The 17,147-nt window shown below is 46.5% G+C and overlaps 1 protein-coding gene across 2 annotated transcripts in view; it reads right to left on the reverse strand.

Annotated features, from left to right (window-relative positions):
* Positions 1-17,147, reverse strand: part of KCNQ3 (potassium voltage-gated channel subfamily Q member 3) — a 660,337-nt gene that overhangs the window by 35,727 nt on the left and 607,463 nt on the right. For both annotated transcript variants that reach the window (XM_069220769.1, XM_069220768.1), the window contains 2 exons: positions 9,090-9,221; positions 4,459-4,557 (listed from right to left, as the gene is read on the reverse strand). In XM_069220769.1, coding sequence (XP_069076870.1) covers positions 4,459-4,557; positions 9,090-9,221 — 231 coding nt within the window. The remainder of the gene's footprint in view (positions 1-4,458; positions 4,558-9,089; positions 9,222-17,147) is intronic.

Below are 17,147 nucleotides of genomic sequence, written 5' to 3' on the forward strand. Positions count from 1 at the left end.
AGAAGCTATGGAAGGAAGGAAGTGACACACACACCCACTGTCCCTTAGCAATAGGTGCACCCTGCACTACACAACACATACACATGATTACCCATTGCCACTTCAACAACCCACAAACCGTATATGCCGGAAACACACATTGAAACACATCTATGACACAACATACACACATTATTGACACCGCACCCTCACAACACACTACTACAACAAACAACATAACTACACACTCAGCTACACAAACACACTAAGACACACCCATACCTCAACCAGCCAATTTAATTGCATACACACACACGTACTGACTCACACACATAACTCACAGCATAGACCTGCCCAGTCTTTATGACTGGGCAGGTCTCACCTGGGTTCCTTTCTAGTTAATAAAGTTACTGACCTCTTCCTAGCTGCTCTTCCATAGCTGAGAAGAGTAACATACCTCACACTCAGGTCCTATTGCCTAAAGGCCTAAGCTATTGTTTCTACTCTCCTGGCAGTTTTCACACCTTGTTACGGGGAACCACTGACAGGGGCCTGCTGCTGGCAGGTTATTGCTATTTACTGCTGATGGTTCTTGCAGACAAACTCCAAATTTTTAAAAGTAACTTTTTCTAAATATGCATCAAATATCAAATTCACAAGTGAATTGTATTATAGAATAAATATTAAAAATAGTAGTTGAATCAATTGTATACCTTGTTCCATACCAGAGCTATTAGATATAGTAGTTGATTCCGAACTTACATTTTGTCTCATAAAAACCACTACAACCCTTCACAATGAACACAGATTTGGGGGGCTAATCAGGGTAGGTACATGCCAACACTAAATTCCCGCATCTACCCCTTTTAAATACTATGCTCCTTTTTCGGCTACTAAGCCCACTTGAGGTGACATATTTAATCTTTAAAAGTATGGTTCTTCTAGTCACAAATAATTATTTTGACACGTTTGTCTGCAGGTTTAAAAGTTGCAACAGTCAGGCTAGACAGGTAGGTCTGGAGCTATGTTTTCTTTGTAAGTCTAGTGGGTGGGGCAGCATGCACTTAATGCACAGATTACATTTGTCTTCATACACCAACAGTGTATTTTCTTGTCCCATATGATATGGCCTTACTGGAAAGTTCAATAAACCATTTAGGAGTTAACCCGTTGACTCCTGTGCTAGGGGGACTAGATAGCAGTACCCCAGTGTGCAGAGTTACAAAATCAGAAGAAAAAAATGGTGATTATATAAAAACTACATTTTCTGTCAGTATCCTAACATGGATTTACACTTGCAAATTAATCAAGCAATTTGAGTACTTAGGTAGAAATTTCTTGTGAAACTTAACTTGAAAATAGACTCCCTAGTGTTTTTGATGTAGCTAATAGCTGAAGGTTTGCTAGTCAGTCCTCAACCACAGGTGCTCTGTTTAAATAGACATTACTCTGAATTGCCATTATTGTCACGCTATTAAATTCATCAACTGCATGTGCATCGAGATCGTGGCCAGTTAAACAGTGCAGGTAAAGAGTGCTGGAGTGAAAGGTGTACCTTTTCAGTTTCAGATTAAAATGCTGCTGTCAAAGAGGAATATACCTATGTGTAACAAGGAGGTGAATCTTACATCTGGTCAATGACAAGCTTTGGGAAAGGTTAGATTACAGCATTTATAGTGAGTGAACTAGTATGAGAATATGTTGTATTTCACAGATATTGTGTAGGTAAATTAGAGAATGTGAAAAAGAACAAGGAAAAAAAGCATTACGAATGATTATGGAATCCCATTTAAGTAAACAATCGTGTGGGCACTATTATCTACTCATTAAATTATCATCTTAAATTGATGCGGGTGTCATGGTAACTGTTAGTGAAAAATAATAGTGCCAAAATACGTATTGTCATTATTGGTATCACATCAAATTATGAGAACTCACGACTAGTTAGATCTTCCAAAAGCAATGTGAAGACAATTACAAGTCCTACAAAATTATCTGCCAAGGCAGTGGTCAATTGATCCAAGTTTAAATGCATCCCTCTATCTTGTATAAGTTGCATTGGCTTCCTGAGGTGCTGAGTATCCATCTGAGAGCATGAGTGATACCGTGTTTTAAAGGATAGATAGATGACTGGGTGCACAGATAAATGGATAAATGAGTGCATGGATAAAGGCATATTTAAGAGCCCCTAGTGTCATTCTAATGCTGCATTAGTGTAATTTGTTTATGCTATTGTGGCATTAGAAGGCAAAAAACGCAGCACCATATTTACATAGTGGCACAATGCATGTATTACGCCACTTTGTAACCCTTTGCGCTACATTATACCTGTGCTAGGCATAATGTATGCAAAGGGAGCGCTCCCCCATTAGGAAACCGAAAAAAAATTGCAAGGAAATCTAAAAGATTTCCTTATGTTATTTTTTGGGGCACTTTTAACCCCTGCTCAGAGCAGGCATTAACAGGGGGCTTACCATTGATTACAAGGGGCCCCTATGTACTCTGCCAAAGTAGCGGCAATAGTGTAAAAAAAAATTATGCTATTGCCTCCTAACCTGCGCTATGGTGTACTGTATTTTAAATACGGTGCACACATGGGGGTGGTAGGAGGGCACTAAAGGGCTACACTAAATGCAGCGCCACTTTTCTTAAATATGCCCTCTACTTTCTTCCATTAAAAAGGAAAGGATATTGTAAATCACCGCATAATTTCTGAAGGAATGTGATCATTATCTCTGTAGCTCAATCAGGTCATAGAATTCTTGGTGTGTTTAATGTCCTGATGACACATGGCAAGTCACATTATATCTGCCATACATGCAATTCATTGAGTTGCTTCTTTTGTTTAATTGATTGTTACTCTCTTGCTTTCAGTCATTATTGCCTTGGGGAAACAATATCCAGCAATATATTTTCTCACCTTACAACTGATCAGATCATAGGTTAATAGCACTATAGGAAGCACTTTTTCTATTATTCTAGCGTGCACAGAAAATAATGTCTGTTTTCCACTCAAAAAAACGATATAAGTGAAATTCCTTCACTACTTAATTTAAGGGTCAGCTGTTCCTAGTGTATCATGAATGACTTGCTGAGTGATTTATTGTGTACTATCTCCCATTAAGGGATGCATTCAGAATATTAAATTCATATTTCATATAAGCCAGTGCAGACCAAGGGCCGTACTTTTCCACTAAGGGTCTGATTTAGATCTTGGTGGTGTTTCCCCCAAGCCACGTAGGAGGTGGGACAGAGAAGATCGTCAAGTTGCCAGTGTTCACCCCGCCGTATTTAGATGTAACAGTCCTGCAGGTGGTGTACTGGCGGAGGTTCACTGATGGCGAGAGACAGCAGTGGGACTCGATGGACTTCATCCAATGGCAGAAGCTATGGAAGGAAGGAAGTGACACACACACCCACTGTCCCTTAGCAATAGGTGCACCCTGCACTACACAACACATACACATGATTACCCATTGCCACTCCAACAACCCACAAACCGTATATGCCGGAAACACACATTGAAACACATCTATGACACAACATACACACATTATTGACACCGCACCCTCACAACACACTACTACAACAAACAACATAACTACACACTCAGCTACACAAACACACTTAGACACACCCATACCTCAACCAGCCAATTTAATTGCATACACACACACGTACTGACTCACACACATAACTCACAGCATAACATGACAGGTACCCTGGCAAGTGCACATCTGGACACAGTTGACAGGTGTGAATGTACTGTTACTGTGGTGCAAGCATTCATTTGCCAATGAATACTGACACCATAATGACAGTTGTGTATGTGTGCTCCCACCCGTATGTTACCCATTAGTGCCCCCGACATATGAATGTCACAGTGATTTAAAAAATTACTGTGACATGTATATGTCTCCAGATGTCCCCACCTCCTGGGAAGTGCCCACCCAACATAACCTGGCAATGTGGCATCCCTACCTTGTAGTCCATCGACGGGGAGGGGAGGTTGTGTTTTCTCTGTGGGTCTGTGGTAGCAGTGATGTCAGGTGTTGTCCAGTCATGCCCATTCGAAGATGGGGGAAAGTGGTAAAAAGGTACGTTTTCACCCCCACCCCCAAATCCACCAACTGAGTGGAGGTCAGACTGACAGTTTTTCCTTGGCGGTACGGCACATCTAAATCTTCATGATGTGAAGGCTGGCTGCAGTCCTGCTGGCATCCCATTTTTCCTTTCTCGCTATTGATGTGGCCAATGTTTCCTGGTGGAGATGGGGGTTTGAATGTGGTCTTTCATCTATGGGACTCCTAAATCTAAATAGGGCGGGCGGACCGTCATAGTGGAGGGCAGGTTTACAGTTGAAAAGTCGATGGCCGGACCATTACCACCAACATCTAAGTCAGGCCCTTATTGTCTACAGCACAATGCCACTGTCCCATTTGATTGGCTTATATCTTAGAACATTATTGCAAAACATACCTGGGAGATTGATTTGATGGGAATGTAAAGGCTCCTCCTCGCTGTGATTTCCGATGTTTTGGAGTGGACGGGGCCCCAGGAGCAAACACCATGTCTATCCTGGAAAAAAGGACCACAGAAACACAAGCTAGACATATGTCCATCACTGAAAGGTATTACTTACACATGCTATACGATTCATATAAATACAAATGTAATATTGTTAATTGTGTTGTTAGCAAAGACTGATATACTATGTAGAAATCCAAGAATCAATACACAAACATTATGGCAGAACATGAAACAAAGCACCAAACACAATTTCAACACAATCACTGATAGTGCTGACCAGGTTTTAATCAACACCTTTAAAAATGTCTTACTTTAAGTGACATCATCATGTGGGGTGAAAATGCAGGTTGCCTGTGAGATTTGACTGCATTTTTCCTCCTAAAGTTCTAATGGGTCCCCATTCACAAACAAGTCATACTCCTCATGCACACTTTCAAGGCACTACATAACACTGGGCTAGCATACCTCAACAATCACATCTGCTTTGGCAAACCTTTCAGACACCACGGCTCGTCTGAACACCTACTTGCGCATATCCAACAGATATGGAAAACCAGATCCTGTGGTCGAGTCTTCTCCTACGTTGCTCCTAAAGCATTTAACACCAACATAACAACATACATTTAATCAGTTTTGTGGTGTCCCCCTTCTTTGATAAAAAGAGGTATGTACTACTTCAAGGCCATCCACTGACAACTGGGCCTTCCAGGTACCGGCACCAAAGAGCTTGCCAGCACTGACTGCATATTGTCATACACACCGACTAAATTAATGGAATCTGTCTTGAACCAGGGCGTACACAAGTGCCAGTGTCTGAGGGTGTTTGGGAGTGTGCAGGAACACCTCTAGATTTGGAGGCACAAGTCATGGAGGGCCCTAAAGCCACAAGAACAAGGTAACAGTGATAGTACAAAATAAGGAAATAAGGGGGTCATTCCGACCCCGGTGGGCGGCGGGCGCCGCCCGCCGGGCGGAAGCCGCCATAAGACCACACCGCGGTCATTCTAACTTTCCCGCTGGGCCGGCGGGCGATCTCCAAAAGATCACCCGCCGGCCCAGCGGGAAAGCCCCTGCAAAGAGGAAGCCGGCTCCGAATGGAGCCGGCGGATTTGCAGGGGTGCGACGGGTGCAGTGGCACCCGTCGCGATTTTCAGTGTCTGCAAAGCAGACACTGAAAATCTTTGTGGGGCCCTGTTAGGGGGCCCCTGCACTGCCCATGCCGGTGGCATGGGCAGTGCAGGGGCCCCCAGGGGCCCCACGACACCCGTTCACGCCATCCTGTTCCTGGCGGTAAAAACCGCCAGGAACAGGATGGCGGGAAGGGGGTCGGAATCCCCATGGCGGCGCTGCAAGCAGCGCCGCCATGGAGGATTCCCTGGGCCAGGGGTAAACCGGCGGGAAACCCCCGGTTCCCCTTTTCTGACCGCGGCGGTAGAATGGCCCAGGAAGCACCGCCAGCCTGTTGGCGGTGCTTCCGTGGTCGTTGGCCCTGGCGGTCGGTGACCGCCAGGGTCAGAATGACCCCCTAAGTATTCTAAAGGGGGGTGATTATAAACACTACACAGGAACACAAGAATGGTGTTAGCGGATTACACAAAAGACAAGTTGAACAAAATAATTGTGAACCACCTCAGGGATGACCAGAAAAAATGGTCTGGCAGGGTGAAGAAAAATAAGACCACGATGAATGAGCAGCAACCCACTGGAACGGAAATGCGTAGGCAATTAAGGAACCTTCCCAAAGCTGGTGTATTTCCATGATTTCAGGGTAGAAGATAATGTCAGGTCAGTTAAGGAGGAACAAGCTGGGAGTTACTGGACTAGCAGAATATGTAAGATACTGATATGGTGGCATATATGTAAGAAAAGCTCTCTCAGAAAGTGGCAGTCAGGGGATCTGTAAGAAATTGGGTTATTGGTTGTATAGGGTCAGAGCCCCACTCAAATAATAAATACAATCCTTAACAGAGTGAACCACAAAAGTCACAAAAAAAACTGTGCTTAAACCTCAGGTAGCCTGGTGTAAAAGCACTCAGGCCTAACTTAGAAGCAATGTTTAAAATAATTATACACTCAAACAGTTAGAAAGTGGAATGCAACACAAGGAAACTCCCAAACCAAGTTAGAAAAACAGAGTAAAGTTTAATAAATATATTTACACCAATCTAATGATTAGAACTGGGCATATGAATTTTTAAAGTTTTCAGTAGAAATAGCACCAAAAAGCACAAAGCATCAATTGTGGCTGTTTGTGCTGGATTGTGTAAAAGACAAATATAAAGCTGACTACAATGGACCATAGGTCAGATACAGGGACCATGTTCATCCCATAGAAAGTTCATCTTTTTAATCCATTTTCATGAGAGAAGGACTTGTTGATGAGGTAATCAGCAGCTGGGCTGCAAGCTGGATCCAGAAAGAGGGTCTTCAACGGTGGTCACTCAAATCCCAGGCCACAGTCGGAGCCTTGCAGTTGTGGTGCGTTGCTTGTTGGAGTGAACAACTGGTTTCGTTGGAACTTCGATCCGGTAGGAAATGCAGGGCAGTTGTTGACGTGAAGAGCTCTGGACAGTGAAGTCCAGAGTCTGTATCTGGGAAGATCGAGTTGTCACTTATACAGAGGCCCAGCGCTGGCCTCAATGAAGACTGATTGTGTTTGGAGGAAGATTAGGGTAAGGTTTTTTTATGTGAATACCCCAGACCCCTGTCTTTTTACTTGGAGTCCAGTTCTTTGCAGTTTTAGGGTTGGAGGCGTATACTCTAATACCAGTCAGTAGGGCAGGAACTGGAAAGGTACCTCTTGGGGGTTAGCACTCACTCCAGCAAAGACCAGCAGCAGAGTCCAGGACAAGTTGGTATTGGTAAGTGGGGCAGTTGCAGGGAACGGCCTCTCAAAGTCTGTTGCATATCTATCGCTCCAACAAGAGTTCAGCCACCTGACCCTTGTCAACCTCTGGGTGGGGTATCTCCTGGTCACCCTAACCAATGAGTAAAAGCTCCCAAGAGTGGTACTATCTACTTTTTTGGTACTTCCTGTGTGTGCTACTGGGAGCTATCCCACAATGCCCTTCTTCACCTACATTCAACAAAACAGAACTTCTTCCCCTGGTCAGTCAATCAATCAGTCGACTTGTAGAGCGTGACTTGTCACTCATGAGGGTATGCAGGGTCCATGGTTTCTGTTGAAGAGCCAGGTTTTCAGCGTCCTGTGGATCTCTTGTAGAGTTGGTGAGGTTATGAGGTGTAGAGGGGAGGCTCCAGGCTTTGGATGTGTATGAGAAGGAGTGACCTCCTGCTCTGCTGAGGTCAGAGCTCCTGGTGCCCACCTGGTGGTATAGCTATAATAATAGGCAAACTCAACCCTATGGTCACTCCAGACCAGTGCTGAGGTGTCCCAACCAGTGTCAGGGTCTGGAGCCAAGCTGAGTAGGAAGACAAAAGGCCTACATGTGAGCTACATCTACCAGTGACAGGGAAGGCACACTCTCAATCTCAGGAAGGGGCTTCGTACAATCCCCAGACCATCTTGCTCAAGGAGGGTAAACACCTCTCCGCACAAAAGCCTTTTTATCCACTGTTTGGAAGCAATCTACAACTCACCACAGGGGCACTATACATTGGCAGAAAGGTGCATTTCATCTAGGATAGGTAAAATAACAACTTTCTAAAAGTGTAATTTCCAAAACAGTAATATAGAATCTGCCCCTAAACTCAAAGTAAGCATTATAATTTGTTAAATGTAGCCCAGTGTTTCCCTAGGAGAGAGCCATCCTCACTACAATAAATAATCTACTTTGGAGGGTTTTCTCTAATGGGACAGGTAAAACATTGGATATACATGTCCTACTTCTTAAAGACCATGCACCCTGCTGAATGGGCATTTAGGGCCTACCTCAGAGGTGATGTATGAGTGTTAAAAAGGAAGTTTTAAGCCTGGCAAAAAGGCTTATTCTGCTAGGTCAAAATGGCAGTTCAAAACTGCCCACCCAGGCTCCATTGGGTAACCGGTAGACATGTTTTACAGTGCTACTTTGATGGATGGCAGATTGAGTGCTGCAGCCCACTAATAGTATTTAATTTACAGGCCCTAGCAACATGTTGTATTGTATACTAGGGATGTACAAGTAAAGTAAATGTGCTAATGAGGACTATAGGAATATTATTATAGTTAAAGGGGAGAGCACAAACACTTCAGAAATTGGTTAACAGGAGCACAATGGACATAGTCCTATTGCAACAAAAATTTATTCAGCTACAGAAGGCAAACATTTGGGGGAAAACTAAGCAAAAGATGATGCTTTCCAACATAATGTTCAATGTTATTATTTAATGATGTATAAAATAAGACACAAGCAAAATGATGATCTGACGAACAATCTCACTAATTTCACTCTGTTGTAATGCAGTGCTGATAAACGACACATTGTAGAATACAAAAATCCAATAAAATAAGTTTTGGAAGAAAAACACAACAGAAATTAATGTTTGCTTTTTTAAGAATATTGTGCCCAAAACATATTCCATCTCAACAATAATTTTTAGTCTTACACTTTGCAAATGTTACCAGATATTTACTGTACCTAGACTGAAGGTATTTTATTCTAGACAGCATATCCAGATGTCCAGCTGAATACTGCTCAATAACATCCTTTACATCGTAAGGTCTCAAAGTTTCCTTGAATTTTTTCTTATGTAGAAGAAATTGCATTATTCTGAGGAAAGAACAAAATATTACTTCTTTGGCCAGAAACATTTTGTTCATATGACATATACATCTGTATCATTGCAAGACTGATACATATGACACCTGAAAACCATTCATGTGTACATTTAAAAAAGGATGGATATATATAATTGTTTTTCTTGTGCTGGTGAGCAATTGCTAGAGAGAGCATTCCTAATACAGTCAGAAACAGTAATTTAATCCTTGATCTGGCTCTGAGAAAAGTATTATTTATTTCAATTGCTGCATGATTGATTAATGTTACTGGCCACTTCTTTTCTCTTTCACAAAGTTCATGGCTTAGCAGTTCAGGGTGGCTTGTTCTTAGTGTAGTTGTGTGGAGACTAATTCTTCTTATAATGCTTTTTAAAAGTAGTAGCACATTGAGCAAATACCAGTTCACCTGGAATGTAGCCCAGAATAAGTACTAGGGGCTGATAAATAATCAAAATATCCCAGCCTTTACTATTATGTATTCTCAGTGAGAAGTCCTAAATGCAAACGGTCTTTCCTGAGAGGGTTTGCAAAGACATGGTTCCCATGCTCATTGTGAAACCGGACACAAGCCGCATGTCACTGATGGCGCCCAACAAGGCTGAAACTTGACTGAGTTGCTTGTGTTCTGTTTCACAAACGATCCGGCCTAGTAGTTCCTATCAGATCAGGACCAAGTCTGATTTATATATGACTACTTCCCAGCTGTGGTGGCACATTGGTGCAAAACATTATGGACTATAATGTGGCCCAGGGAAATTACCAGTGACTCAGATAAATTTAAGCATTCCACTCATCACATGGATAATTTCATGGAAAAAACAGGAGAAAATCCAGCGAAAAGTGAAGGTGGAGCAGTTATGCCAGTATGGGTAATTGCTACAGTACATAGCAATTTTACAGAGATATCCATATCTCAATAACAACACCATTTGTATGGGTAGAGCTGTATTATCTTTTTATGACATGTTTTGTTTTCAGTGTGGAATTAGAGGGTTGTCCGTGTGTACAAATTCTGCATACTCTGGTAATCCTCTCTTTTCGATAAGGGTCATAGCTTTTCTAAAGCATAGTGTCAAAGAAGGGTCAAACCCAAAGAAAATACAATTTTGCTGGTTAGAGCAGAGAATAGGAAACTGTGAGTCAGTGATGCCATATTACTCAAGAAAACCAAGTGAATCACGTTTGGGGCGGTGAATAAGTGTAGATGGCATTGATAGGGACACTCTCAAAGTGGCCATAAGGATTCACATATTCAAAATAAGAAGCTGTGCTAAGAGCTGAAAGGCATAGAACTGCTTTGTAGTAAAGACACACAAGGATGCAGTGAAGAGATGGCACAACACATGGTGCAAATCACTAATTATATATACTTATTAAGTACAGAGAAGTTGAATGGAGACTGGAATCTAAACCGATAAAGCTCTACACTCCTAAAGACTATCAGCCCATTCCACATAACCCCCAAGTTCTCAGCCTCCCAAAAACTTGTGGAACATTCAGAAGTGGTGACTAAACAAATTGAAAACATCACTAGACATCCCCCTTCTAATCATAGAGAGGAAGACACGGTCCATGTTGAGCCATGCAATATACATTAATGCCATAAGTAGTCCTTCCACTTTGTTGGTGATTTAAATTTGAGTCTTCGTCACTGGATTGTGTTTGTCTCTACATCAGCTGGTGTATCAAATATTGTTCCTACATATTGGTTTTCACTAATGTTTTGTTATGCACATGTTCTTCATAGAGTATAGTTATTGGTTGTGTGATCTACAGTTTGTCCATGCTCTGTGAGTTCTTGCTTTACATTTTACTTAGTGAACCCTTGGATTCATTCCTCCCAGAACTGCTTTGTAGTAAAGACACACAAGGATGCAGTGAAGAGATGGCACAACACATGGTGCAAATCACTAATTATATATACTTATTAAGTACAGAGAAGTTGAATGGAGACTGGAATCTAAACCGAAAAAGCTCTACACTCCTAAAGACTATCAGCCCATTCCACATAACCCCCAAGTTCTCAGCCTCCCAAAAACTTGTGGAACATTCAGAAGTGGTGACTAAACAAATTGAAAACATCACTAGACATCCCCCTTCTAATCATAGAGAGGAAGACACGGTCCATGTTGAGCCATGCAATATACATTAATGCCATAAGTAGTCCTTCCACTTTGTTGGTGATTTAAATTTGAGTCTTCGTCACTGGATTGTGTTTGTCTCTACATCAGCTGGTGTATCAAATATTGTTCCTACATATTGGTTTTCACTAATGTTTTGTTATGCACATGTTCTTCATAGAGTATAGTTATTGGTTGTGTGATCTACAGTTTCTCCATGCTCTGTGAGTTCTTGCTTTACATTTTACTTAGTGAACCCTTGGATTCATTCCTCCCATTCGCCAGCTTTAGACATAATCCATGACTAGATCTAACCATTTTTGGTGGACCATATTTCTTTGAACCATTGCTATGTTTTGCTCAATTAATTTTAGTTTTACTCATGTTGTTCTCCAAATCTTTTTCAATTTCACTGAATTCTAGTCTCACACCCTCTGAAATTCGTACGTTAACCATGATATTAGATTGTTGCATGGTTTAAATCCTAAGAGAGGACACTTTTAGTGTCAGTTATTGCATTGTAATGCGATTTTAACATGGCTCAAATTGATTTTCTCACATCCATTTTCTAAGCTACTGCCATCTGGAGTGTTGCTTTTATCATTTGATTTATTTGTTCCATTATTACATGAATTTGCAGAAAGGTGTTTTCCCCTTATGTCGGTTTCTTTAGGAAGTATTTCATTTAATGGGTACTACATTGTATGTGAAGATTACCTATGATGTGTCTTCCCTATGTCATGAAATATAGTTGTAGTATTAGTTTTAGTATTTTTTTTTACTGTGGAATTTCACTTGTACCAATTTGCTTTTGTGATCTATGATTACAGATGCAAATTTCAATGCATACATAGGACCTATAAAGTCCAAACTTAGGGCCTGATTACAAGTACGGCAGTCCGAAGACCTCTGTACTGGCTTTGGCGGTGTGACCGCTGCATCCTGTGGCAGTCAAAAGCCTGATTTCGAAGGTGGCAGTCGAACAGCCACACGACTGCGGCAACTGGCAGCTTATGACCCTCCACGGTGGCGGCGGTCGGGACAGCAGCGGAATATGGAGGTGTTGCTGGCAGTGCTGTCCATATTGCGATGTGTCTTTCCACAAACCTTTTCATAGTAGGGACACTGCCATGAAAAGTTCGGTGGAAAGGCAGAGAAGGGGCCACAGGGGGCCCCCTGCACAGTCGATATGCATACTGTCTGCCATGGCAACAATGCATATACCAACTGTGCTGGCTGCACAGTCAGTGCAGCTGGCATTGGTCTTGGCCCTTCCTTAGAGCCGAAGCCAATGCCGCCACACTGACTGCACTGCCAGTCCCGTAGGAACATCATAATGCGGCGGTCAGAAGAGCACCAGCTTGGCAGAATCCTCACGACCACCACATTGGTGGTATGGTAGTTCGACCACCAGGGTAGTAATTAGGCCCTAATTTTCTGTTACTCTCTAGGTCAAACTTCCTCTGGCAATGCATGTACTGTTCTGAACCTAGACAACCCTGACCAGATACAGTATATATTACACATACCTCTGTTAAGCCTAAGGAAAATGCACACAATAAAGCAAACCCCTATATTTTTAGTTAGTGAAGTGAGTGTCAATTCAATCCCCACTATAATTTAGGCTTCTATCCAGCCTAGTCCAGAACCTCCTGCTCAAGACCGATGACGGTTACTTGTATTATCTGTCTAATAAACCCTTTCAGCTGGATTTATAAATCCTGTGAGGAGGGTCCATATTGCTTGGCTCAAATATGTATGCCACTTTCTGCAAAGGTAGATACCTCTCAGGAGTTTAGTTACTCTAATATGTTCGGAACCCCAGCTGATAATATTCTCTACAAGGAAAGTGTTGCTCTGCTTAGGCATTGTTAGAAATGGGGTCTCTGGTTGGCAGTCAGTTTGCACTCTGTCCAAGCAGGGACCCTCACTGTAGTCAGGGCAATGGAGATACACAGCTTAAGATAGCCCTGGCTCACTCCCTTGGCAGCTTGGCACAAGTAGTCAGACTAATCTCCAAAGCAATGTGTAAAGTATTTGTACCAACACACATAGGGGGTGATTCTAACCCTGGCGGTCGGTGTTAAAGCGGCGGCCAACCCGCCAACAGGCTGGCGGTAAAAAATATGGGATTCTGACCCTGGCGGGAACCGCCAACACAGACAGCCACCTTAACACTCCGACCGCCACGGCGGTACAAACAAACAGCGCGGCGGTCACCGCCAACAGACAGGCGGCAGACAATGTACCGCCCACACTATTCCAACTCACCAATACGCCACCTTTTCCGGGGCGGGAGCACCGCCGATAAAAACACGGCGGAAACAGACTACGGATGGGAAAACGCTCACCACTACGCACTCCAGGAGGAAGGAGGACAGCATGGAACCCGAATTAAACATCCTACCTGCTCTCGTCTACCTTCTCATCTACCACGAGTACGAAGTCCGGCGCAGACGACAACGGTGAGTACTGCACCTACGACACACGGGAGGGGGAGGACGAAAGGTTACGGGCACACACATATGCGACCCTCCCCCCCCCCAACTATGTACTCACCAATGCAGCGCACCAAGTCACAGTGACACCACCCAAACACCCCTGAAAAATGCTAGGACATAATCATATTTTGAATAAATATTTATGTACCAAAAAGCTCCAGAAAATTAGCGTACAACCATGAAAGATATCCACAACAAAACTAATGACACACACATCAGTGTATAACTGAAGTACCAAGTCCTGCACATCCTACGATTTCAGCATGTCCGTGGGCCAAAGTCTTGAGAAACAAGGGCAAAGCCCACACAGGAGACCTGAGTCCTTTGGAGAGAACACTGCAGGGGCATCAGATGTAAAAACTACAGGCACCTCAGGGGGAAGGGAAGGGGGGGGCACCACAGCCACATGAGTCCACGACGCCAGATCCACCAGGAGCCACCATGCCCACGGGACCATCCTGGGGAGTGCAAAGCCACAGTCTCTCAATGTCTCTACAGTGGGTGGATTGCCCACTGGACCATCCTGGGGAGTGCAAAGCCACAGTCTCTCAATGTCTCTACAGTGGGTGGGCTGCCCACTGGGCCATCCTGGGGAGTGCAAAGCCACAGTCTCTCAAGTCTCTGCAGTGGGTGGATTGCCCACTGGACCATCCTGGGGAGTGCAAAGCCATAGTCTCTCAATGTCTCTACAATGGGTGGGCTGCCCACTGGACCATCCTGGGGAGTGCAAAGCCACAGTCTCTCAAGTCTCTGCAGTGGGTGGGCTGCCCACTGGACCATCCTGGGGAGTGCAAAGCCACAGTCTCTCAATGTCTCTACAGTGGGTGGGCTGCCCACTGGACCATCCTGGGGAGTGCAAAGCCACAGTCCATCAGGTGGATGACAGTCTCCACTGGTCAAGGAGGAGGCATGGTGGGCACAGTGAACCATAAACGGTGCTTGAGACGGCGGTGCCCTGTTCAGCGGTGCTTGAGACGGCGGTGCCCAGAGGAGCGGTGCTTGAGACGGCGGTGCCCAGCGGAGCGGTGCTTGAGAGGAAGGGCCCAGCGGAGCGGTGCTTGAGAAGAAGGGCCCAGCGGAGCGGTGCTTGAGACGGCGGGGCCCAGCGGAGCGGTGCTTGAGAGGAAGGGCCCAGCGGAGCGGTGCTTGAGAAGAAGGGCCCAGCGGAGCGGTGCTTGAGAAGAAGGGCCCAGCGGAGCGGTGCTTGAGAGGAAGGGCCCAGCGGAGCGGTGCTTGAGAAGAAGGGCCCAGCGGAGCGGTGCTTGAGAAGAAGGGCCCAGCGGAGCGGTGCTTGAGAAGAAGGGCCCAGCGGAGCGGTGCTTGAGAGGAAGGGCCCAGCGGAGCGGTACTTGAGAAGAAGGGCCCAGCGGGGCGGTGCTTGAGACGGCGGGGCCCAGCGGAGCGGTGCTTGAGACGCCGGGGCCCAGCGGAGCGGTGCTTGAGAGGAAGGGCCCAGCGGAGCGGTGCTTGAGAAGAAGGGCCCAGCGGAGCGGTGCTTGAGAAGAAGGGCCCAGCGGAGCGGTGCTTGAGAAGAAGGGCCCAGCAGAGCGGTGCTTGAGAGGAAGGGCCCAGCGGAGCGGTGCTTGAGAAGAAGGGCCCAGCGGAGCGGTGCTTGAGAAGAAGGGCCCAGCGGAGCGGTGCTTGAGAGGAAGGGCCCAGCGGAGCGGTGCTTGAGAGGAAGGGCCCAGCGGAGCGGTGCTTGAGAAGAAGGGCCCAGCGGAGCGGTGCTTGAGAAGAAGGGCCCAGCGGAGCGGTGCTTGAGACGGCGGGGCCCAGCGGAGCGGTGCTTGAGACGGCGGGGCCCAGCGGAGCGGTGCTTGAGACGGCGGGGCCCAGCGGAGCGGTGCTTGAGAGGAAGGGCCCAGCGGAGCGGTGCTTGAGAAGAAGGGCCCAGCGGAGCGGTGCTTGAGAAGAAGGGCCCAGCGGAGCGGTGCTTGAGAAGAAGGGCCCAGCGGAGCGGTGCTTGAGACGGCGGTGCCCAGCGGAGCGGTGCTTGAGACGGCGGGGCCCTGTTCAGCGGTGCTCTTCTGCACCGCGGGCCCTGTTCAGCGGTGCCTATCTCCACGGCGGGGCCCTGTTCAGCGTTGCTCTTCTGCACCGCGGGCCCTGTTCAGCGGTGCTCTTCTGCACCGCGGGCCCTGTTCAGCGGTGCCTATCTCCACGGCGGGGCCCTGTTCAGCGGTGCTCTTCTGCACCGCGGGCCCTGTTCAGCGGTGCTCTTCTCCACGGCGGGCCCTGTTCAGCGGTGCTCTTCTCCACGGCGGGGCCCTGTTCAGCGGTGCCTATCTCCACGGCGGGGCCCTGTTCAGCGGTGCTCTTCTGCACCGCGGGCCCTGTTCAGCGGTGCTCATCCAGCAGGTCAAGGGAGCCAGACCTGGCCTCGACTCCCTGCTCAGTCGCCCTCGGACCGTGACGTTTCTGGACCCTTCGGGGACGGACTCCTGGCCTCCTTAGTGTCCTCCTTCCCAGCTGGGATGTGGCATGTGGGGTCCACCTTCTCCGCGCTCCTGCTGCCCTTCCGCTCCTTTGATGGGGCTCTCGGGCCCTTGCCTCCCCTAGATGGTGTGGGTGGTGAAGTGGCCGCACATTGCTCCTTGGGGGCAGCCCTGTCGGTCCTCGCACGGCGGTCCTTGTTTTTGCGGGTCCTCTTGCCGGGGGGGGGCTGGACGTGTCCTTGCTGCTGATCGATGTGTCACTGCTGGCAAAGGGTGGGCTCCAGAACCCAGGCACAACAGTGACACCCGAAGCTGGGCTGGTGGTGGCTGCGGTGCTCTTGGGACTCTTTGAAGATGGATGGGGGAGCTCATCGGGGGGAAAGAGGTTAAGGTTAGCCAGGAAAAGTTTTTTAGGGCCAAGGTAAAGGGTAGGAGAAGTGGAGATGGAAGTGGAGGTAGAGGAGGTGGTTGTAGGAGAGTCAGGTGTGCTGTCATTGGGTGAAGGTGCTGGTGCTGTAGGCTGTCGTGAGGTGGATGGCTGTTGGGTGGGTGGCTGCCTGCGTTTGTGTGTCTTGGAAGAGGGGGTGACAGACACAGTGGGAGAGGACACAGGGGACGTGTACATGGCAGTGGGGGTGGTGACTGCACGAGTGTGGACTGTACTGGAGGGTGAGGTGGTGATGGAAGCACTGGCTGATGTTGGGGTGCATGCAGGTGTGAGTGTAGACGTCACAGGGAGGGAGGAGGGAGACGAGGAGGAGGGGGACACAGGGGTGGCAGTGGCTGTTGGCATGTCTGCATCTGGGTGTTGCTCGGGTGAGTGTTTGCGGGATCTGTGGTGCTTGTGTTTGGATGAGCTGCT

Source organism: Pleurodeles waltl, chromosome 2_2 (assembly GCF_031143425.1).
Source record: "Pleurodeles waltl isolate 20211129_DDA chromosome 2_2, aPleWal1.hap1.20221129, whole genome shotgun sequence".
In the NCBI taxonomy this organism is placed as follows: domain Eukaryota; kingdom Metazoa; phylum Chordata; class Amphibia; order Caudata; family Salamandridae; genus Pleurodeles; species Pleurodeles waltl.